Source organism: Euleptes europaea, chromosome 6 (assembly GCF_029931775.1).
Source record: "Euleptes europaea isolate rEulEur1 chromosome 6, rEulEur1.hap1, whole genome shotgun sequence".
NCBI classification, from domain to species: Eukaryota; Metazoa; Chordata; class Lepidosauria; order Squamata; family Sphaerodactylidae; genus Euleptes; species Euleptes europaea.
The window spans coordinates 91,101,664-91,126,192 of NC_079317.1; the positions used below are offsets into that span (position 1 = coordinate 91,101,664).

Here is a 24,529-nt window from a genome sequence, read left to right on the forward strand (position 1 = left end):
GTCCGCATACGAGAAGGGGACGAACCAAAGACTGCCTTCTCCAGTTGTTTTGGAATGTTTGAGTATTTAGTGATGCCGTTCGGACTTTCGGGGGCTCCGAGTGTATTCATGCAATTAATTAATGAAGTGCTTCATGATTTATTGTTCCGCGGGGTGGTGGTTTTCTTGGACGATATCCTCATTTATACCAAAACCATGAAGGAGCACGTACAACTGGTGCGCGAGGTCCTGCAGCGGCTGCGCGAGCACAAACTGTTTGCTAAGGTTTCTAAATGTGATTTCCATCAATCCTCCATCACCTTCCTGGGCTATGTGATTTCCCATCAAGGCTTAGAAATGGATCCCGAGAAGGTTCGGGCGGTAATGGAGTGGGACCCCCCCATCACACGCAGACATTTGCAGCAGTTTTTGGGGTTTGCTAACTTCTACCGAAACTTCATCCCGAACTTTGCCCAGGTAGCGCTCCCTCTCACTTCGCTCCTGCGCACAAAAGGGAAAGGGGCAGGAGCCGCCATGCCCTCTGCTAGGCTGCAATGGACTTCGGATTGCCAGCAGGCTTTCGATACGCTCAAGCTGGTTTTCTCGTCTGAACCCGTTCTCGCGCACCCTGATTGTGAAAAGCCTTTCGTGGTCCAGGTCGATGCCTCTGACGTTGCCATGGGGGGGGCCCTCTTGCAACGGGACGAGAACGGTCAACTGAAACCTTGTGCCTATTTTTCTAAAAAGTTCTCCCAATCCGAAATCAACTGGGCCATTTGGGAGAAGGAAGCCGCTGCTGTCAAACATGCCCTCACCATTTGGAGGCATTTTCTGGAGGGGGCAGAGATCCCTTTTGAGGTTTGCAGCGATCACAATAATCTAGAGGCCTTAAAAGGGGCTAGAAAGCTCACCGTGAAACAGATTCGTTGGGCACAGTTTTTTGCCAAATTCCGCTTTGTCCTGAAACATGTGCCAGGGAAGGACAATGCATTAGCTGATGCTCTTTCTAGACTCCCCCAATACCGCAATGACTTTGACAGGCCAGTGGATTCCTTGTTTACCCCAGAACAGAGAGGGGAAGTCTCGGGACTTGCAGTAACCACCCGGTCCCAGTCCCACCGCCAGGATGTTCCTCCCCTCAAGGGAATCCCAGAGGCTTTTCAACAGCGGCTCCGGGACGCTTCTCTGAGGGAGGCGGATCAGCAGATTTTTCCCGCATATCTCGACCAACAGGGCTCCTTGCGGTTGCAGGGGGGTAGGCTGTATGTCCCCGAAGTACTCCGAAAAGAGGTGCTGGGAATGGTTCACGGGGCCAAACTTGCGGGGCATTTTGGGTTTGTAAAGACTTTGCATTTATTGCGGCGTCAATTTTGGTGGCCAGGTATGAGAGCCGATGTGGAGTTGTACGTGCGCAGCTGCCCCGTCTGCGCCACTGCCAAGAAACGGATGGGAAAGCCCCCCGGACTCTTAAAACCTCTGGAGACTCCGACCATGCCCTGGGAAGTGATCGCCATGGATTTTATCACTGATTTGCCCCCAAGTCGGGGGAAAACTGTACTGTGGGTAATAACAGACTTATTTTCTAAACAGGTTCACTTTGTTCCTTGTGCGGGGCTACCATCGGCCCAGAAGTTGGCTAAACTGTTTATCAATCACGTGGTGAAGCATCATTCGATCCCGAGGAAGGTCCTCTCCGACAGAGGGGCCCAATTCGTTGCCAAATTCTGGAGGGCCTTCCTAAAAGTCATGGGGGTGGAAGAGCAAGGACTCTCTTCGGCCTACCACCCCCAGACCGACGGTCAGACCGAACGTGTCAATGCTGTGGTAGAATGCTATCTAAGGTGTTATGTCAATTACCACCAAGACGATTGGGTAGATCTACTGCCTTTTGCTGAATATGCCTATAATAATGCCCCCCATTCCTCCACAGGTTTCAGTCCTTTTCATGTGGTTTATGGAAAGGACTTTGGGCCCTTTGGTTCTCCTAACATCACTCCTGAACTTGAAGGGGTGCAGGAGGTCCAGGATTGGGTACAAGTAGTGCAGACCACTTGGCCCTGGCTGCAGAAAAACCTGGAAAGGGCCAAGCGCAAATACAAAGACCAGGCCGATAAACATCGGTCTCCAGGGTGGGAACTCAAGGTGGGAGGACAGGTCTACCTTTCCACAAAGAACCTATGTTCACTTCGGCCTTGCAAAAAGCTTAGTGACAAGTATGTCAGTCCTTTCCCCATCACCCGGGTGATCAATGACGTCACGGTAGAGTTGGAACTTCCCAAGTCTCTTCGAGGGGTGCATCCGGTGTTCCACATCAGACTACTTAAACCGTACGTCGCTGCCCCTCAGTTCCACCCCCTCCCTAAGTCAGAAGTTCCTACGGTTGTGGGGGGGGGGGGAATTGCATCTTGAAGTTTCTAAAGTGTTGGACTCTAAGCTGAAAAAGGGAAAACTGTTCTATTTGATCCGCTGGAAGCATCTGGGATCCGCCCAGGATGAATGGGTGGCCGCTCCCCATGTGGCGGCTCCCCGCCTAGTTCGAGAGTTTCACTCTGCCTATCCGGACAAGCCTCGTCCGCCCGGACTCGGGGGAGGGGGGCCTTAAGGGGGGCAGAATGTGAGGGTCTGTACGCCTTTGCCTTGTATGTATGTGAGGGTCTGTACGCCTTTGCCTTGTATGTTTTCCCCCCCCCCCCTGGACTCGTAAAAGCAGTCCAGGCCTTTTGCCTTTCCTTGGTTCAGGCACTGCGTCTGACAGGCCCCAGGTTGGAATGTCTCTTCCCACGTCCCTCCCTTGCTCTCACTGACTCCCTTCCACCAGCTATGGCCTTGGTGGGTAGATAGTACTAACAAGCTTCCTGAGTTCTTTGATGTTTTGTACCATGCACAATTATCTCGTAGTTTCCCATTACATACGTTTGACATCTGCTTCCCTGTAGGGGTTATAATTCTGTCTTTGTGAAATCATGAGCACTTGCAACTTTACCAGTGTAAGGCCTATACTTCTCTGAAGCTTCCAATAAAGTTTCTTGTTTCTGCATGACCGTCTGAGCAAGTGATTTTATGGAGTTTGCACAGGGAGGTTGGGAACCCTCACAGATTGCTGTTTTACTCTAATGCAAGAAAGAGAAGCAGAGCTTTACTACTACTACTACTAAAAATCTTTTGTATTTTGCCCTTCCCCAGAGAACCGGACTCAGGGCGGCTAACATCATATAAAATACAATATAATCAAAATTTATAAAATATAAATACAATACAACACAAGCAATTTAAAGTTCAATAAATCCCACCCCGATGGCACCTAGAATATCCACATTTAAAGAGGATGTTATCTAGGATGGTCATGCCTCTATGCCCTTCACTGATGTTTCTCAATCCTGGGTGGGGGCGAGGATGGAGATGGGGTGGGGAACAGACCCAGGAAAGGAAAGGGAGGAAGGGAGGGAGGGAATAAAAGGGAAAAGGAGACAAGGGAAGAGAGGCCGGCAAAATAAGCTGAACTGCTACAGAAACTTCAAGACAGAACACATCTTTTTGACCAAAGATAATTTATTTACAAGTTTATTTACAAGGATTTATAGTACTGTAATGGGAATGGCATTGGTATTAAAATAAGACAAATGCACGACTAATTTGCACTGTACTCACACAACTAAAGACAAGGGGGTGTTACTCCTTGCACATTTATTATCTGCGAGTTCCAGAAAGACAATTCCTTCAAAACAGCATACTTAACCCAAATTCAGGAGGAAACAAGTATGAGGTACATTACATATCCACTCTAGTAAATCATAATTATAAGGGGATTCTATACGCTCTAGAATTGACCTAGTAGTAATCTACAAATGTTGAAATTGGCTTCTTGCCAGTACTAATATTTTAGTTAATGGCCGTGCTTTTTTCTTTTGAATGAATCAAGCGTGCCACTTTGGTTGTAGCCAGTCATGGCACACCTCTTCAGGATGCACTGAAGATCAAAGTCTGTTAAAGAGTCAGTTTTAAAATACAGCTATGCAGATAAATACCAGAAACTCCTTATCTTGTGGCGACAGGGTTGCCAACCTCCAGGTACTAGCTGGAGATCTCCTGCTATTACGACTAATCTCCAGCTGATAGAGGTCAGTTCACCTGGAGAAGATGGCCGCTTTGACAATTGGACTCTATAGCATTGAAGTTCCTCCCCTCTCCGAACCCCACCCTCCTCAGGCTCCGTCCCCAAAACCTCCCACCAGTGGCGATGAGGGACCTGGCAACCCTATGTGGTGATGTGGTCTTTAAGCCCCTCCACGACAACAGAACTCTGGTTACTGAAATGGGCAAATGATCTAGAAATAAAGCCCTTGAAAGGAATTCTAGCTGATTTCGTACCAGCACTAGAGCAGATCATAGCCATGCATTTGCCAGGGGGACTATACCTCCACAGCTCAGAATATTAGAGGATCAACCCAGTCAAGTCATGATTAAGTCCTACTGAAAGCAATGACACTTATCATGGCTATATTTTTCCTTTTGTTTCAATAAGGTTTATAGCCAGACCTATTGCATGTTATTTTACCTTTTGTTTCAATAAGGTTTATAGCCAGACCTGTTGCATGTTTGGTCATACTGAGACAGCAAGGTAGACTTCCTCTGAATGTGGAGGATCCACTTAAGTACTTTTGATTTAATAGTTCTTGATAACCTTTTCTCCTTTCTGTGTGAATGCATTAAGACAGCAAGGGAAGAAGTCTGCTGCAGTACAAGACAGCTCTGTGTGCTGAGTCAGTGGGGGAAAAGTCATGGTAAATGATAACGGGGACTGGATAGAACCACTGTGCTCTTGTGCTCCTGACTATGTGAAGCTACCAGATAAGCACCAAATGGTGACGTGTTATGTCTTAGCCTGGAATTAGGATAAAAGTTCATTCCCCAGTACAATCGGGGCTCAGTCTTTCTGCTTGTCAACTGCAGGCTGGGCCACAGCTGTAATAAAACTGTTTTCTCGACTAAAGGTCTCGGGTCTCTCTCCTCCGCGAACCTCCGTTTTCCCGCAACAATACCTAAGGGCCAAACTAGATGTGACGGCTGCCATAGGAACGACACCACCATTTTAAAGTGATTTGAAAATGCCGTGAGGGGGCCTGCAGCATGGTGGGCTGAGGCATTCTTCCCCCCACCCCCACCCCACATGCCAGAATGACCACATACTCTTTCTCCCCATTACTGTTTTGGCACTTCAAAAGGCCCCGGGGGGGGGGGGGGGTTAGGATTGCCAATTCCAGGTTGAAGGGTGGAGTCTGAGGAGGGTGGGGGTTGGGGAGGGGCGGGACATCAATGGGATATAATGCCATAGAGTCCACCATCCAAAGCAACCATTTTCTCCAGGGGAACTGATCCCTGTCGCCTGGAGATCAATTGGAACAGTGGGAGGTCGCCAGCTACCACCTGGAGGTTGGCAACCCTGGGGGGACAAGTACCGCACTGCCCTCATGGCTCTTTGAAATCACTTTAAAATGGCAGTGACAGTGTACCTGGGGCAACCATGAGGATACCACCACCACATCAAGTCTGGTCCTAAATTCCACTGAGTTCAGGAGAACTTGCTTCCAAACAAGCTTGCATAAGAGCACTGCCTTAGTCATGACTCATTTAATTAGAATTGTACCTCTGTCCTGTCACAACTGTTTTTTTTATTATGCGAATAAGATGTCCTCAGTACCCAATTTATTTAAACTGCAACAATATACAAAATGCAATTCAGATTTACGTTCAATGCAAGCAACCACAAAACTGATTAGAATCACATAAAACCGACTGCCGTTTCTCCCTCTTTGGTGTTTAATTTTTTTTTTCGTGACTTGAACTGAGCAGCTTTCCTTTTCTTGAGCTTCCTTCCAGCTGGGATATGTTGTTCTGTTCTGACTAGCTATTTTGGGGGCATTCAATCAGGGCTTTCAAGTGGAAATCATACTTGTGGTTGGGCATCTTCTTCGGTTCTTGTATATTTCCTGTCATCATATTTTTTTCCCACACAGGTCAGCTTGCTGCTCATGTCCTTTTCAACCAACACTTGGTTCAAGCTTTACCTACTGACTCCACAGCTTTCTTGGTTGTATGACGTTGGGCTGGACGTATTTGGAATCTCGTACGTGTGAACGGAAAAAAAGTAGATTGAATAATAAGAACCTGAATGGCCAGTGATTGTCTGCTCACAATCACAACCTATGGTTCAATATCTCTCGGTCTGCAGCGGCCTTGAACTTTTCTCTGGGGGCAGGGCTCCAAAGACAATTTTCTGTCACCTTGTGAGAATGTACTTGTCCTTCCGCTCCAAACTGTTCTTGAAATGAATTGAAAAGCAGAGGAATGACGTTAAGACCATCCCATACACCTAGGGAAGAGAAGCAAGTGAAAAGGAACTAAGAAACACCATTGGTTACGTCAATATTAATTTACCTGAGTACAGAAGTACTGTCTGTGGGGCTGGAGTGCCACACCACTGTAAAAAACTAGCTGTCAGATTAAGAAACTGCTATACTGCAGGAAGTTATGCTTCTTAGAGAGGGAGAGAGGAGCCAAGTTTCTACTGTACATGACAGGTAACTTTAGTCAATATGGTATGGAGGAAGACATGCATGATGCTTCTGCTGGATAGGACAGGTGATTAGGCCTGGATGGTCAGGTAGTCTAAGAGCAATAGATAAAACCTGTCTGCGGCTTTTTTGTGTTCATCTAGTAGCATGGAGCCCTGACCTGGATGGCCCAGGCTAGCCTGATCTCGTCAGATCTCAGAAGCTAAGCAGGGTCGGCCCTGGTTAGTATTTGGATGGGAGACCACCAAGGAAGACCAGGGTTGCTGTGCAGAGGAAGGCACTGGCAAACCACCTCTGTTAGTCTCTTGCCGTGAAAACCCCCCAAAAGGGGTCGCCATAAGTCGGCTGCGACTTGAAGGTACTTTACACACACACACACACACAGTAGCGTGGAAGATGCTTCCACATAGCATGAGCCCATGCTGTTGGGGCACATGGGTAAATAATGTGATCACATTATTGCATGGGTATTTCCACAGATTTGGCACCTTAAGGATTGCTTCACACAGAAGTGGGCCTCATGTTGCTATGAAGGTGACTTTGACTTCAGATCACTCAGTGGGATATACTATATCAAAGGCCACAGAGAGGTTTAGGAGAATCAACCGGGTAAAACTTCTCCTTGTTGTCTGCCAAGGTTTTCTCAGGGATTACATAGACACAATAGCAGGAATGGAACTTCCTCTGTTTTTAAAACTGTACAGAGCAGTTTCAGTTGGGACCATGAAGTGAACGCATTAACGCATAAAGCCACTTTATCAGGGTCAGACCATTGGTCCATCGAAGCAGTGGTGGACCAACATTTTTGGGACCCTGAAGCTTGAACTGTTATGGGGGCCCCTTCGCAGCCAGCAACAATAGGGCAACATCCAACAAGGTCCAAACGGCCTTGCAGCCCTTGCAAGGAACTCAAGGCCCAAATGGCGGAGAACAGGGTGGTGGGGTGGAGTCCTTCAAAATGAGCCATACAGTGAACCCTACCCACCAGCAACGAGGTTTGGGTAGCTGCTGTTATCTTCTATGGCAGATATATTGGTTCATTCTCTAATAGAGAGGTAGAAGTTCATCAGAGGGTGCTCATCGGGATAAAGAGGTGAAAATCAGATTTTTGGTGTTAAAATGCACAAGTGAGACGAGTGCAGCCTGAATTGAGAATTCAGATGTCTTTTTATGGTTCCGACTGGCTCTAGCCTAAGGGCTGAGCTATAGAACTATTAAGCCGTGCTCCATTGAAGGATTCGAGGATCTAGCTGCCAAAATGTAGGCTATGAATAGATTCTGGTGAGCTCAGCAAGCCCATACAGCTGGGAGTTCAGGTGCTGCAAACCCCCAAGAAAATTTTGAAATTTAACCAATTACAGGGACATTTTGAGGCCATATGAAATGGGTATCAGAACATATTCTAAGGTCAGTATTAAGTACTTCAACACATTGCCTTATTATTCTATCACTAAAGTAGCCTTATTTTAATAACAAAACGGTTTTTAAAAATTCCATTGATTTTGTTGAAAAATCCACTCATTAAAAAAAAAAAGTTGCTTCAGGGCACCTCTGGGATTATGGGCCCTGATGCTTAAGCATGTGGAGGAGTAGGGAAACCAACCCGGTTCACCAGATTAGTGTCCACCGCTCCTGTGGAGGAGTGGGGAATCAAACCTGGTTCTCCAGATCAGACTCCACCGCTCCAAACCACTACACCATGTTGGCATTGGGATAAGTATATGGTTCCATTTCTTGAAGGATCACAGTCTGCTCATCCATTTTAGGGTGCAAACAGATGAGACAAAGATCTGCATCAGTCTGTAAAAGATAAATAACATTTGTATGCACAGCTGCGATTTGAATTGGGCTTGCATGGGAAAAGGAGAAGGACCCTTCAGACCTGAAACTGGGCTCCCCCTGCTGTTACTAGCATGTTAAGGGGCGGGGAGGAAGATGAGTTTTAAAAAGACATCTCTTTTTTTTCTTTTAAGAGGTTGGAGGGTTAAACTCTTCTTTCCTTCCCATGTGGCCAGAATCCAAATCAGGGCTGTACGCCATGCACTTTACATTTTACAGAGGAACAAAGATTTGTGATCTTCATCATCTCTGTTTTATTTTAACTTTGTGTTTCTATATGATCAAAAGCAAAAGAAATTGGAGGTGCGTCACAAAATAACGGCTTGAATAAATAACGGGCGAACTGGTCTCTGCTGTCACGTGCATAAAGAACGAGAGTGCGGTTGGCAACAAAGTTCAAAGGAATTCATTTCAGTGAAGGAGCTGGGGAACCTTTTCGTCATCTGAGTTTCCATCCAATGACTACGCTCTCTCCATTCCCTGCGACAGATCAAGAAGGTTGCTTTCAGTTGATCAAAATGCTGAAAATTCTCCAGAACTGTGCTCTTATGCATCAAACGGGACCAACATCTCTATTTCAGCTGCTCCAGAAAAGCGATATGGCACTAGAACACACATAGTTACCATGATTATAGTTGTAATGATCATCAGTATGGAGACAAATCTCATGTGTTTTTCCAGGAAGTTGTGAATCGCTTGGAGGCAGTCCTGCAATTTGAGAGAAACAGCTTTAAAGACAGAAAGAACCTTGATAAATTAAATTTCCTTTTTCACTCTACGATCATACCAGCTCTTCACAAATTCAGTGTTTTACAGTGCAGTTCTTTCCTGGGAAGAGCCCCGTGGCGCAGAGTGGTAAGCTGCAGTACTGCAGTCCAAGCTCTGCTCACGACCTGAGTTCGATCCCGACGGAAGTTGGTTTCAGGTAGCCGGCTCAAGGTTGACTCAGCCTTCCATCCTTCCGAGGTTGGTAAAATGAGTACCCAGCTTGCTGGGGGTAAAGGGAAGATGACTGGGGAAGGCACTGGCAAGCCAACCCGTAAACAAAGTCTGCCTAGTAAACGTCAGGATGTGACGTCACCCCATGGGTCAGGAATGACCCGATGCTTGCACAGGGGACCTTTACCTTTACCTTATCTTTCCTGGGAGTAAGCCCCGTTGAATAGACCTGAGTAGGGCAGAGCTCTTACAGTGCCATCCTAAGAAAAGTTATTCCCTTCTGAAGTCAGTTGACATAGAAGAGTGTCACTCTCTTTAGAACTGCACTGTTAGTATGCTTCATTGTCAACCTTCTCTGGGTGAGCGATCATTTTTTTCTCATGCTCTGGACCATCTGCTCTCTGCAGGTGTTTCCAGAAGTAATCAGTCAGGCGCCTCTGGGAAACTCACAAGCAGGACATCACGGCAACAGCTCTCTCCTGCTGCTTTTCTAGCACCTGATACTCAGAAGTGTTATTTCCCTTGAACACAGGGGTTCCATTTAACTTCCATGACTATCCACCTAGGGTTGCCAACCTCCAGGTACTAGCTGGCGATCTCCTGCTGTTACAATTCATCTCTAGCCAATAGAGTTCACCTGGAGAAAATGGCTGCTTTGGCAAAAAAAAATCAAATTTATTAATACGGTCGACTGACCAATCACGTGCCAACGCATCAAAAATTCCCGACTCAATAGTTTTACACTGCAGAATCACAGACTGCCCGTACATATAAAGGTATAAGATCAATAAAAGCAACTCCTGGTTAAAATTATCATCTTAAAATTGATACAATTGTAAAGCTGCTTTAGCAATTGGACTCTATGGCATTGAAGTCACTCCCCCTTTCCAAACCCTGCTCTCCTCAGGCTTCGCCCCCCAAAACCTCCCACTGGTAGCAAGAGGGACCTGGCAACCCTATAGCCATCATTTATTATAGGTGCATTCATCATGAACTTAGGATATGGGGGGATATGTTTAGAGCTAGTTTGAAGATGTGGCCAAGTTAACCAGTGAAACTCAGTGAAAATCCAGAAGCTGACACATCCATGTTTCAGGATCTATGGGGTACCAAGGAATAAACGTAAGGACTGCATAGAGTAGAAATACAATTCCCATCATGAACTCCAGATTAGAAATGAAATAAAATAAAAGGTTTCATTTTGGGCTTCCTGTCCCAAGAGGGTGTTTTACAAACAGGAAAATGTTATCATAGATGAATCTGCTTTTCTGTAGGAAAATATATTAATTCATACGGTGGTCACATTTCTGTGACAGTTTTGTCGAAATGTGATACATTTACATACTTCACTGCACATTATTTCCTTTGTTCTTTGGATGTTTTATAAAGATGTTGTGGTTAGTTAAAGTAATGTCCTGTCAACTCTATTTTCTTTTTATATTATTTTTATTGTAATTGTTTGTTTTTTGTTTTATGTCTTGTGTTATAAAAATCAATAAAAAAGTTATATATATAAAAAACTCTATTTAGGCTGCAATGCTAAACAGACCTATTTTTTATTTTTCAATGTTTACCTTTATAGCATTTAAAATTATGACAATTGTTTAAAAATGATAACAGAAAAAGATCAGTTTCTAAGTCAGCATTGTGTATGTGTCTGTATGTGAGGAAATAATAGATGTTACACTGTCAAAGGCCTGACAAAAATTTTAAATGCTTTATTTTCTAAAAATAATCTAGGAGCTGTTTGGAAGCTCTACTGAAGCTCTGTTTAGCTCTGTTGAAATCCATACGGCTAATTTATAATTTAGTTTCACAGGGCAGCCGTGTTGGTCTCCAGTAGAGCTGTAAGATTCGAGTCCAGTAGAGCCTTAGAGACAAGCAAGATTTTCAGGGTATAAGTTTTCAAGAGTCAAAGCTCCCTTGGTCAGCTTCGACTCTCAAAAAGCTTATATCTGGAGCACCGGGTTTGAGTCCCCACTCCTCTACATGAGCGGCGGAGGCTAATCTGGTTAACTGGATTTGTTTCCCCACTCCTGCACATAGGGTTGCCAGGTCCCTCTCCTCCACTGGTGGGAGGTTTTGGGGGCAGAGCCTGAGGAAGGCGGGGTTTGGGGAGGGACTTCAATGCCATAGAGTCCAATTGCCAAAGCGGCCATTTTCTCCAGGTGAACTGATCTCTATCGGCTGGAGATCAGCTGTAATAGCGGGAGATCTCCAGTTAGTACCTGGAGGTTGGCAACCCTACCTGCACATGAAGCCAGCTGGGTGACCTTGGGCTAGTCACACTCTCTCAGCCTTACCTACCTCACAGGGTGTATGTTGTGGGGAGGGGAAGGTGATTGTAAGCCAGTTTGATTCTTCTTTAAGTGGTAGAGAAAGTCGGCATATAAAAACCAACTTTTCTTCTACCACCAAAAATCTTGTTTGCCTCTAAGGCTCAACTGGATTTGAATCTAGCTGTTATAAATTAATTTGTATATGATTGCAGTATTAGGTGCTAAGTGTTCAGTGTTGTTTCCTCTAATCTATGGAATCTTAGATATGCATCCTCCCAGCATCTGGCAGCAATGGGAGGCGAGCACAGCATGTTACTGACGTCTGGCCACCACAGCAGCCCCGTGTCTCCTCCCCTGCTCTCTTCCTCTACCATTTAGTAATGCAAAACATGTGGTGTCGTGTAGCTGTGTTGTGTTTCCCTGTTCCTGATTCACTTTATTGGCTTCTGCTGTGGGAGCCAGGAAACTCACAATACAGTGATGCTACATCACACATTTTGCATGACACATTAGGGAGAAGAAAGGAGGCAGAGCACATGGCTATTGCTTTTAGAACCACTCATGATGTCTAGTTTTGTCCTGGGGGCGGGTTTGTTGAGTGCTACTCTGCTGTTCAAAAAGGAACAATTTTCAGCGGCAAAGGATGAAAAGACCACCTTGTTTAATGTCTAACCAAAGATCATCATCATCTATTTGGTTGACTCAAAAAAAAAAAAAAAAAAAAAAAAAAAACCAGTATGCAAATATTCTAAACTGTAACTATGCCATAAAGAGATTAGTCAAGCATGTGAACTGAGCAGAGCCACAGAACCTGGGGAGACCTTGGTTTGAATACCCACATTGCCATGGAAGCTTACTGGGTGACCTTGGACCAGTTACATTCTCCCCTCCCCTTCTTGGGAACGTGGTGCTACCCTGTTATCCTTCCTGCTTGTCAAAGAGGGAGCATGTTGTCTTCAGGACCACCTCCTCCAATATACCCCCCAGACAGCCTTAGTGCTTCAGGAACCATCTTGTTAGTGGTCCCTGGCTGTCCGGCTGGCCTCAACCAGGGCCTTTTCAGCTCTGGCCCCAAGCTGGTGGAACTCTGTCTAATGAGACCCTGTGGAGGTCCGAGCCGGCAAGCAGCATGGATTGGAATGCCAAGCCCAGCACTTAGATTGCATCCCCTTCATCTCCCAATCTTGGAGGCTGCAGGGGACATTTTTGAGTATTTGGAAAAGCTGAGTGCTTTATATTCAGTTTTTCCAGATTTTCAGAAATTTCCTGGTTTAATAAACCCGAAAAATACTAAAAAAAATAGTGCACAGTCCTACAAATTGGCCTTTGTTTATCTGGCTGCAGAACCTGTAACAAGCCATTTCCCCTCTCTCTGGGTCCAGTTTGCTTAACAACAGTGTCGTCATAAATTGACTACAGCTTGATGGCAAAAAAAAAACCCCACCACTTGTATTATCAACCTTGATCATATGGTGCTATTCTTTAACTTTTTACACTATGGGGAAAAATCAGAGGGAAATAGTTCCCACATCCCTGGGGCTGCTACCTGACCATCCCTTTGCTAAAATAATGTCTCTGAATGTTGGGGCTAAAATTTCTCAATGAGGTCTAATTGTTAGGAGATGGTTTCTCAATGCCTCTGCTGAAGTACCCACCAGAACGGAGAGATGGTTTCCTCTCACAGCTGGAGAGAGCAGACAGATATGTGTGTACGTAACAGGGATTGTGAGTTTGGAGACAAAGAAAGATGCTGTGAATTGCTGGAAACCCCTTGGGGATCACCGAGGAAGTGAAGCCGTGGTGTCCGTTTGCCTCCACCTGTGCGCTGTCTGAATATTGGTAAATAAAGCAAGTATTACAAAAATGCCCTAAGTATTAAAAGAAGTATTGCACAAATCTTCTCCATTTCTATGTAGGCCAACGTTAACCAACCCAGGTAAATGCTAACTTGGGGAGAACTGTAAAAAAAAAAATCTAATAAATAAACCAAAGGATGCCTCCTAATATAACAGTACCTCTTTAGTTGTTCCTATTGTTTCTGACTGGCATGTCTCATTTTCAATATCTCTTGCTTCTTCGAAGAGTAGCTTCTTTCCACAGCAGAGAAACTGAAAGAAGAAAACAAAACACCACCCATCTCATTAGTGTTATTATTCTCATTCTTTTTCAAATGTATTCACTTCCCCCAGACGGTGAGTTTTTAAGGAAGCGGGTTACTGGTACCTCTCGTTGCTTTATTTCCTCAACTTCAGTGTAGCATTATTAGAAGCAGGTACTGGAGCAATATTTACCATACTACCTGGAAGTAACAATGATATTAAACGTATACATTTTGAGTTCATGAGGGGACGGGGTGGGATTTTGCTTTGCTCCTCTCTTTTACCTCTTCTTTGCTTCATATGACAGCTGTCTGCCTACTGCTTTTTCAACTCTACGAAAGATGGTCTTCTATTTGCTCCCATAGGACTTCTGCTCATCGCTCCTAGCTGTGTGGCAATGGTTTTCAAAGAGATTAAAATCTGTATCAAGGAGTCTACCACTTCACCTGATTTCTAGCTCAGGGTTTTTTTTTTTTTTTTTTTTTTTTTTTTACAAAGGCTTGATTTTTGCCATCCACAAAATAAGTATATCTTTTTTTAAAAAATCTCCCTGGTGCTTCTGTCTGTCATCAGAACCTAAGAACATAAGCAGTTATTTGGGAAGAGCTTTCTGAAAGACGGTCATTAAAAGCTCAAAGGATGGCGTTGAGCTCTTTGTGCAAAGATTAGAGAAGAAAGAAGCCAGGAGTCCAGAAAGAAAGCAAAGGAGCAAACGTTGATTTTCCTCTATGGCTCCAATCAGATTATCAAAAACAGCTCCAGCTGTGCAGGAGTCTGGTTATTTCCTTGAGTCAGCTATCTGTGCGAGGACTGCCGTGCCTCTCTCCCTTCCCAGCAAACATCCCATCTGTACTGCGGTGCCTTGCATATCTCCACACCACTGCCGTTTCTTTCTTTCAGTCCTTATTACTGCTAGAGAAGGGTAGGAGTATTCTGAACGGCTACTGGCTACAACATTCCACCCACTCTTCTTTCACCATTGGGTCCCTGCAGATCTGCCCTGCCCATGATGCTGATCTGCTCTCACCTCATTTGCACTGGCCATTTTTGCATGGTAATTAGCAGCGCGTTCCAGGCTGAATTGCCCCGCATATTTTTTTTTGAATTTTGCACGCTGAACCGCGGTTCCGGAAGTGACTGCGAAGCAGGCGCTTACCTGCTTCGCTTTACTAAAGAGGCCATTTAACGTGTTTGCCGCGAAGAATCTCCCTCAAGGAACAATGCAAAACAACAGAGGCGCATTAGCTATGCTTATGCTATCTAGCTATGCTTATGCTATTGGATATGCAAATAGGAACAAAGGAGCAGATGAGTGGGGGGAGTGGAACTTCTCCTTTTGCGTAGGGACCATGAAAAGGCATTTTTAAAGTTGCATTTTTAAAAAGAGCTTTGAGCGAGCATCAAAATCGACCATGCAAAAATGGCCACTGAGTAGGCAGAAGGCAAAAGGTGACCTTTCCCTTCGGGCAGCTACTGCTTGCTGCTGCCATTTGCCTGTTCAGCCTCTGGAGGGGTCCAGTCATTCCAAGAGGGTGTGCAACTATTGCCCGGATGGAGGGGCTGAGTGGTTCCGCTGTACACAGCCATTGGTCAGGCTGCACCTGGGGTAGTGTGTGCAGTTCTGGAGGCCTCACTTCTAAAAGGGTGTGGATAGAATCGAGCAGGTGCAGAGGAGAGCGACGAGGATGCTCAGGGGCCTGGAGACCAAGCCCTACGAGGAAACGCTGAAGGAGTTGTGAATGTTTAGTCTGGAGAAGAGGAGGTTGAGGGGGGACATGATTGCTCTCCTGAAGTATTTGAATGGCTGTCACTTAGAGGAGGGCAGGGAGCTGTTCCTGTTGGCAGCAGGGGTCAGGACTCTCAATAATGGGTTTAAATTGCGGGCAGAAAGGTACCAGCTGGATATTAGGATGTGTTGTTTTTTTTTACAATAAGAGTTGCTCGACAGTGGAATCACTACCTAGGGAGGAGGAGGAGGAGGAGGGAGGGGGGAGGAGGAGGAAGAGGAGGAAGAAGAAGAGTTGGTTTTTATATGCCGACTTTCTCAGGTCCGTTGTGGAGTTGAAGGCCAACTTACTAATAGTATTCACCTCTTAAAGGGGGTGAAACAAGGTTGCCTTTTGGCCCCCATGCTGTTTAATTTTTATTTTAATGATGTGATTCCGTTTATTCAAAAGACAGTTTATCATGCACCAATATTAGCTGGTCATGAGGTTCCCATTTTGCTCTATGCGGATGATACAGTCCTTTTGTCTAGATCTGAGGTGGGCCTTCGTAAGACTATTAATAGGTTTATTGATTATTGTAACCAGGAGGGTCTATCAGTTAACTATAGTAAATCAAAAGTAATGGTTTTCTCAAAGAAGATCAAAGTAAAACGAAATCCATGGAAAGTTGAGGGGGGTGAATTAGAGATGGTGTCCCAATTTAAATATTTGGGAGTTACTTTTAGTCAAAATTTGTCTTGGAAACCTCATCTTAGCTTGGCAAATAAAACTGCCAAAGTTAATTCGAATGCTTTGTTAAGATTCTTTTATTCCAGGGGAGGCCAATATGTTCCTATGGCTATTACAGCTTTCAATGCCAAAATAATCCCTCAGTTTCTATTTGGAGCTCCCATTTGGATTAATGAAATCACGGAGTCTGTTGACAATATACTTATACATTTTCTGCGGCGTTTGACAGGCTCTCCAAAGTGTGTGGCGGGAACGGCACTTAGAATGGAACTTGCACAGTGTTCTTTTGAATCTAGGGCCTGGATTGCTGCCTTCAAATTAAGGCTGAAGGTTCTCTACTCAACTCCTAACATCCAAGGGGGCCTGTTACATAGATTAAAGGAAGATAACTACAGAGGGACGTGGGGAAGACATATAGATAGTAAACTGGTACTGCTTGACCTTCCACCATTAGTTCTTAACAACTTAAACTATTCTGAAGCACTTAAATTAGTAAGGTCAAGGGTGAGAAATCTTGAGTGTGTTAGCACTACATTCCGCGCTAGGCGCGTATGTTCTACCCTTGCACTGGGGATTCCCCCTCCTGAGTTCGTGCCCTCTTATGTGAGCTTGCTGACAATCCCAAGCCATAGACGTGCCTTTATGCTTGCCAGATTAAATGCTTACCCAACTGCAGAGATGTCAGGTCGTTTTGCGAAAACTCCATACTCAGATCGAGTTTGTGAATGTAAATCTGGAGATATTGGGACTTTACACCATCTCTTATTGTTTTGTCAGCACTGGTCAGCTCCTCGGTTGCGTTGGATCACCCCAATATTGTCTAAATACAAACTTCCCTTGGAGTCCTGGGTGATATCCCACATAATGGGAGATATTCATCCTGATATCACTAGTTCTGTTGCAAGATTTTTGGCGGAGGTGATGTCGCTCAAACGTCAAAACAAAACAAGCACGTAAACTACGAGTTGAATGTTGAAACAGATTTTGTGATTTCAATGAGACTGGTTCAGGGGGAATATATTGTTATGGTATTAGTGATCCTATGTTTAGTAATTGTTTCTACTGTGTTTTAACCTTAAGTATACGTTGGGTGTTGTAAATTGATTATGTGTTGTTGTATTATGTATTATTGTTATGGTTAAGCTCAAGACCTTTGGTCAAAGGAGCTAGTAAATAAATGGAATGGAATATGCCGACTTTCTCTACCACTTAAGGAAGACTCAAACCGGCTTACAATCACTTTCCCTTCCCCTCCCCACAACAGACACCCTGTGAGGTAAGTGAGGCTGAGGGAGCTGTAACTTGCCCAAGGTCACCCAACTGGCTTCATGTGCAGGAGTGGGGAAACAAATCCAGTTCACCAGATTAGCGTCTGCCGCTCATGTGGAGGAGTGGGGAATCAAACCCGGTTCTCCGGATCAAAATCCACTGCTCCAAACCACCGCTCTTAACCACTACACCACGCTGGTGAGCTCCCCCTCTCTGGCAGTCTTTAAGCAGAGGCTGGACAAGCACTTGTCAGGGATGCTCTAGGCTGATCCTGCATTAAGCAGGGGGTTGGACTAGATGGCCTATATAGCCCCTTCTAACTCTATGATTCTTTGGTAGCTGCTCTTATTAATTAAGCCCCATCCGGCTAGCCCCCGTCTTTGGCATTGTGCTACCCTGCACTGCTGCCTTTGACAACAGCAAGTGTGGTGCAATGGTTAGGGTGTCAGACTAGGATCTGGGAGACCCAATTTCAAACCCCCAGTGTGCCATGGAAACTCACTGGGTGATCGTGACCTAGCCACTCACTCTCAGCTTTAACCCGCCTCACAAGGTTGTAGTGAGGGTAGAACGGAGGAGGGGAGAAAGATGTTATGATCCAGCTTGGCGTCTCCATTGAGGAGAAAAGCAGGGGGAAAATATCTAAATAAATCAGCAGAAAATCCTTCTCATATGGAAAAAGAAGGGCAAGCACCTGTTGATGCTTCCTCATTAGCCACTGGGACAGGTTGATATGAGAGCATCGATGGCCACCACTGCTCAGAAGAGGGGGGCAGTCAGTGGCTGCTGATTTGCATGCTGACCCCATGTCTGCATGGCAGAAGCTGCTGCTTCTACTGCATAGGCAAATGGCCCTGGGGCAGAACAAAAATTCTCCAGTAATAGTTTCTGATCTGTCCTCCAGGAACAACCAGAGTATCTGTAAACCAATATCACCAAGGCCCATCCTTGCCAGGCAGTCCAGAAGGATGCTATGGTTGACTCTACTTGAAGGCCCTTGTCAGCCCTTGTTCTTAGGATAACAGCAAACTTGTTATCTATTGAATGCAAGAGAAAGCAGAAGTAGGTTTGGGATTGTTACTCAGAGTACTCTAAGGAACAAAAAGGCACAGCCTAGTCAAAATTAAAACACAGTTGCACTGGGATGGAAATCAGTAGGCCTTTGATTTGCTCAAATCTGGCTGGATCACGCTCAAAGTATGTATTTGTAGATATTACAAAAGTGAAAGGAATCCTTCTGAAGTAAAACCTCTCAGTGTTCACATTCTAGAAACAAATTTGTTTTGGAATTGCCGATGCCAGAACGTGAGCTGCTTACCGTTTCATGGATGGTAAGTAGCTCCTGCCTTCTGTTACTTGAAGAATTGTTTCTCATGTCCTCATAAACAAAGTCATAGACATCCATCATGGCCTCTTCAACCTACAAAGAGGACAGACTGATAAGATATTGCCAGTTCCAGCCATTTCTTAGGGTAGAACCTCATATCACAGGTAATCACATTAAGTATGAAGAAGAAGAGTTGGTTTTTATATGCCGACTTTCTCTACCACTTAAGGAAGAATCAAATCGGCTTACAATCCCCTTCCCTTCCCCTCCCCTACCCCTGTGGGGTAGGTGGGGCTGAGAGAGCTTGAAGAGAGCTGTGACTAGCCCAAGGTCACCCAGCTGGCTTCATATGGAGGAGTGGGGAATCAAACCCGGTTCTCCAGATTAGAGTCCACCACTCCAAAGCACTGATCTTAACCACTTAACCACTACACCACGTTGCCATGATACTACAGGACTACCAAAAATGGAGTACCAGGTACAAAATTCAATTTGCTGAAAACCAGAGCACTCATTTTTGTTTTATCAACAACTATGTTTCTAGTCCTTATGGCTGCAAAAATCTACTTGAAAGTGTACAGGGCAATGCCAGCTGAAATTAAAAGCCAGAGAGATGGCAGAAGAATGTCTTCAGAGATGGGGGACGGAATGTTGCAGCTCTTTGTCTCTTCCTATGACTGGCAAAACCAGAATAAATTAAGAAAATAAGGGAAGACGTGCAAATGTGCCCAATCAGCATTACAGTATACATGCAGTAGAATTCAGTGTTTCTTGGTAGTATGCAAATTGCCTAAGCACATCACTGTAATTGAATTAGGGCCAAATACACACATCCTCACTCATAACTTCTCTTGAGAATAAATCAAGACAGCAACAAATGAAGTCACAGAGCTACAAAAAAATCTCCCTGAGGCCTTTGACACCAACCAGATTGACTCCGCTGATGAAATATCTGAAATTAATATTCATTCTTGCTTTAGAATTCAGCACACATAAAGCATTCTTATAGCGCAAAACAAATATTCAACCAAGTAAGCCAGTCTAAAAGGTTGATTCACACCCTGAAAGAGTATTTGATTTAGCTTTTTTACAATAAGGGAGTACACAGAAACCTTCAGATATATTTGTCTATTTTTCCAAACAAGAGTTATTGCCACAAATGCACAGGGGGTAGGAGTGGGGATGGATTTTTGCCATGGAACAGACACTGCCGGTTCTTGTAAAGTTTCCAAGAACAAAATATCTGAGAAACTGACAGTGTAAGAATTCCAGCTTATTTAGTGGAGTTTACTTCTATGTAAACATATACAGAATTGCAGTCTTAATTAACCAAGTCTTCTTCTTCATCATCTTCTTCTTCTGTCATATAGAGGATGGTGCCGAGTTGTTTTCTGTTACCTCAGAAGGTCGGACCGGAACCAACGGGTTAAAATTAAATCAGAAGAATTTCCATCTAGATATTAGGAAGAATTTTCTAACAGTTAGAGCGGTTCCTCAGTGGAACAGGCTTCCCCGGGAGGTGGTAAGCTCTCCATCCCTGGAGGGTTTTAAGCAGAGGCTAGATGGCCATCTGTCAGCAATGCTGATTCTATGAACTTGGGCAGTTCATGGGAGGGGAGCATCTTGAACATCTTCTGGGCACTAGGTGTGTGTGGGGGAGGTAGTTGTGAGTTTCCTGCATTGTGCAGGGGGTGGTCCCTTCCAACTCTATGATTCTTCTTCTTCTTATTTATTTATTTCATTTATAGCCCACCCTCATTCCCACCCAAGCCGGGCTCAGAGCAGGTAACAGCATTTAAAACCATAAAACATGGGCTAAAACCACAATATCAGAACACAATATAAAACAGAAATAAAATAACAAGATGACATTGTCATAACAGAGAGATAACAGTCACTGTAGACCCCAGCCATACAGTGTAACCCCCACAAGTTAGAGAGTGGGGGGGAGGATTGGGAGGCCAGCAACGATGTAAAACTTGCGGTGCCTTCAGTTATAGGCCTGGCGGAATAGTTCCGTTGTACAGGAATAGTTTCATTTTATTACAATTGATATGGATATGGGTCTGTCATATGGAAAAGTCAGCCATAATATTTCTCCAAATGGCATCTTTCAACAACCAGGAAATACAAAAGTCCATCGTCATGGTCCAACGGATTTTTCCCCTCAAACAGTTCAAAGGTCCGAAACTTGTGACTCGGCTTGGCACACCCCCCCCCCCATTCTTGACACAACTCTACTCTCTTCCTTGAGGGTTTTTGAAGTGCCATCCCTGTCCTCTTTGTGCTCCTCACTACAGGCTCCTCTCTGACTCACCCCAACTTTCTCTAAGGTCATGACCCTACTACTTTTGATGGCTGATTCTCCCTTACTGAGTTATTACCCCAAGACTTCTGGGGCCATGATGCCGGAACAACCATCACAACACTCCCTTCTATGTGTCTTCTCGTTCCCTTGTTCCCAGTGCATTCTAACAAGAGACCATACTCAGTGGTCAACCTGAGCTCTGGCCAGTACCACTGTCCAAGAAAACTAACTCTGTTTCTGGAAGGGAATATGTAGGAAGTGAGATTACTTTGGCCTGGCCCTAGTCACTTTTTATCAAGAGGGATTTTCATATATCACATCAAGTATGCTCTGAATGAGTCAACATGTCACAACAATAAAGGGGAGCTGGGAAGCCATTTTATTGCCAGACGACATTTACCTTTAGTATTAGTAACTTCACAAGGGTAATGGGAGAATCGATCAAAATGTTCCCAGCATGTGTAATTCTGAGCGGGTGAACAGCCCACAACTGCATTCCGACCAACTGATTTCTTGCTCCTAACGTGTGACATACCTATAATCTTCCCAGGGTGGCTTTGATGGTTACGGGCACCATAATCAGTAACACAGCAGGCACTGTTAGAAAAAACAGGGAAATTGGCCATGTGCTAATTAAAGGTCACATGGTGAATGAGGCAAAAATAAAAGCCAGACACAATTAAATGCTGTCTCTACTAGCCATTACAGTATATGATCTAAGTGCCAGCCAGCAAACTATTAATGTTATTTTTATGGGGCAGCAGGTAGCAATGCTAATTTAAGACCACAGTTCTTAAGACCTAGTAAGTTGGACTGAGGTTGTTCCTTTGGCCCAAGTGACACAGACCATGTTGGGCTTGTCCAGCTTCATAAGATCCATAGTTTCTACTTCCAGTGCCACAGAATCACAGACCAGTACCTTTTGATGCCAACAGTGAGTTGCCCTGTTAAGGCAAAGGTCTTTTAGGCCTTCTTCAGGATAGACCACCCTCCCTTTTTGTAGCCTGTCTGGTAAACTCTGTGGAACTCCCTGCCCCAGGATGTGGTGTTGGCTGCCAACTTGGAAGGCTTTAAGAGGGGAGTGGACATGTTCATGGAGGAGAGGGCTATCCATGGCTACCAGTCAAAATGAATACTAGTCATGATGCACAAACTATTCTCTACAGTTTCAGAGGAGCATGCCTATTATATTAGGCGCTATACTGGAAGTATCCAGGTATAACACTGGATCAGTAATCTTGATCTGCAGGTGAAAGCAACTGTTAGTATGCCTATGAGCTGTTGCAGGCACAAAGAAAAACATTCTCATCCCAATGCTAACTAGTCAATATTTGCACCAGGAAATTCATGGTATTTTTTCATTTCATAGAATCGTAGAATTGGAAGGGACCACCAGGGTCATCTAGTCCAACTCCCTGGAGAAAATGGCTGCTTTTGAACGTGGACTATGGCATTATGTCTGGTTGGGGCCTCTTCCTTTCCCAAACCCTGCCTTCCTCAGACTCCACCATAAAATCTCCAGGAATTTCCCAACCTGGAGCTTGCAAACCTAGCCAGACCTGGCCCCAATGAGTCCTCCCTCAAAGACTGAAGTAGGCCTGGAAAATGCCCTGTCCCCTTACCTGTCTTTTACTAAGAGAACCAAGCCTGGAATCTGTGGATGCCTAGCAACAGCCACTGAGGAAATCTGCTGCTTAAAGCTACAGGCTCTCCTTTTATCATGTCGGGTTTTTTAAATAACCCAATATTTTTGTTTTTTATTTTTCACATTTTTCTGCAAACCTAGGGCATTTTTTAGGTTTGTAGAAAAATCTGCCTTTCCTGTTCCCTGCAGATTTGAGCAGATCACCAGATTTAAGCATCCTCAGATCTCGATGACTTAGCTGTTAGTTCAGAGATAAAAACCAGTCACTTGTTAGAGTGGCCTTTAAACTTGTATAAAACAGGGCTAATTAAATAGTTCCTCAAATTCAGTATAAAAATAGCAATGAAGCAAAACATGTGATAAACATTCAGGCGCTCCAGCTCTACATGGGCAGAATCTTTCCTGATGAGGGGTTCTCAAGAATCTGGTGTAAAGGACCGATGAAGGCAAAACATTGAACCTTGCGAGCATAAAGCTCTGTGGATTTGCAGAGATTTAAAGTGCAAGAAATAAGCAGCTGGAACCATGTAATCAGGCACTATGCCACAATTGAGGAACTTGCCCTATTAGCTAATGAGTACAGTGCTTGTCTCTCAGTATCCAACATTCTCTGGCATAAAAATCTAAAACCTTGTTGTTTCTCCAACATGATAAGTGTGTCAACTGAAATGCCAATTGACTTGATTTGCTGCAAAACTAGATGTGGCCAATTGCTTCAAAGAGTCAGACAACATAAATACGCACAAAACCACGGTATTCAGATATAAAGTGGAGATGCAGTCAAAATTACAAGGTCTGAAGCCAGGCTCTTGTTTCTAAGAGACTCAACCCAGTCTCTAAACACATGGCTACATATCTTACACAATTGGGAGCACTCCCAAAATACGATGCAAGAAGGAAGCTTGGATCTTCTCAACAAGCGAGTTAAATGTGCTAACCCAAATGGGGATCCCATATAAAGTAGAGCTATTGGTTTAGAATTAAAGATGTGAATGGCCGCAGGAACACATTGCCCATAAAAACGCGTGCCACTGCAGACATACAGCAATTGGCCAAATTAAGTGCATGCTTCTGTTGAACACCTCAGACACAATGTAATTTTAGTTATCCATAATTAGGCTTTGACATATGGAATCATATGAAATGTTATGTTTTGTGTATTCTTGGTTATTACAGGCCATTCCTCAGCTGGCGGCATACGGGGATGGCGGGGAAGAGGCGCAGATTCCCATATGCCGTAAAACAAACAAACAAAAAAAGCCGTTTCGTGTAAAAAAAAAAAAAAGCCGTTTACACTTACTTACGCTGGCGGCGGGGTCACGCCTCCTCCTAAGAGGTTTCGCCCAGAAACCTCAGGAATGGGCTGTTAGTGTTGAACATAGACAGAATTTTCCCCATTTAAAATCATTGAGCTCCATTTAAATCAATTCAAAGGGGCTCTCTCTAGGTAACACTAGTTTGGGCTGTTGGACAGTCTTTTTCAGTTGGTCTGTGTAAAGACCTTGAAGAAGTACCTGGAAGACTGCCAAGTCTTACATCAAGTACAGGGAGACTTGTCTGCTCTAGCAGCCTTAGTGAAGTGACTCCTTCAGCAGCCCAGTTAAAATGACTTAACTAAGAGAATATATAAAGCTGAAAACATGATACTAGTTTTATAAACTATAGGTATTCAATACATTTATTGTTTTATACTTATTTTAACCATCACATTTAAAGTATTAAACTGCTAGCAGAATTAAATGTTTTATATATATTGAACTACTAATATAGCTGAATGTTGTAATGATATTAGACTGTTAAAGACAATAGCAGATGTC

General features: G+C 44.4%; 1 protein-coding gene across 1 annotated transcript in view; it reads right to left on the bottom strand.

Moving 5' to 3' along the window:
* Positions 1-6,211: 6,211 nt before the first annotated feature.
* TSPAN32 (tetraspanin 32) overlaps positions 6,212-24,529 on the bottom strand; it is a 42,507-nt gene continuing 24,189 nt past the window's right edge. The window contains exons 5-8 of the mRNA XM_056852125.1: positions 18,751-18,852; positions 13,624-13,716; positions 9,015-9,098; positions 6,212-6,349 (exon numbers count right to left, since the gene is read on the bottom strand). Coding sequence (XP_056708103.1) covers positions 6,257-6,349; positions 9,015-9,098; positions 13,624-13,716; positions 18,751-18,852 — 372 coding nt within the window. The 3' untranslated portion in view covers positions 6,212-6,256. The remainder of the gene's footprint in view (positions 6,350-9,014; positions 9,099-13,623; positions 13,717-18,750; positions 18,853-24,529) is intronic.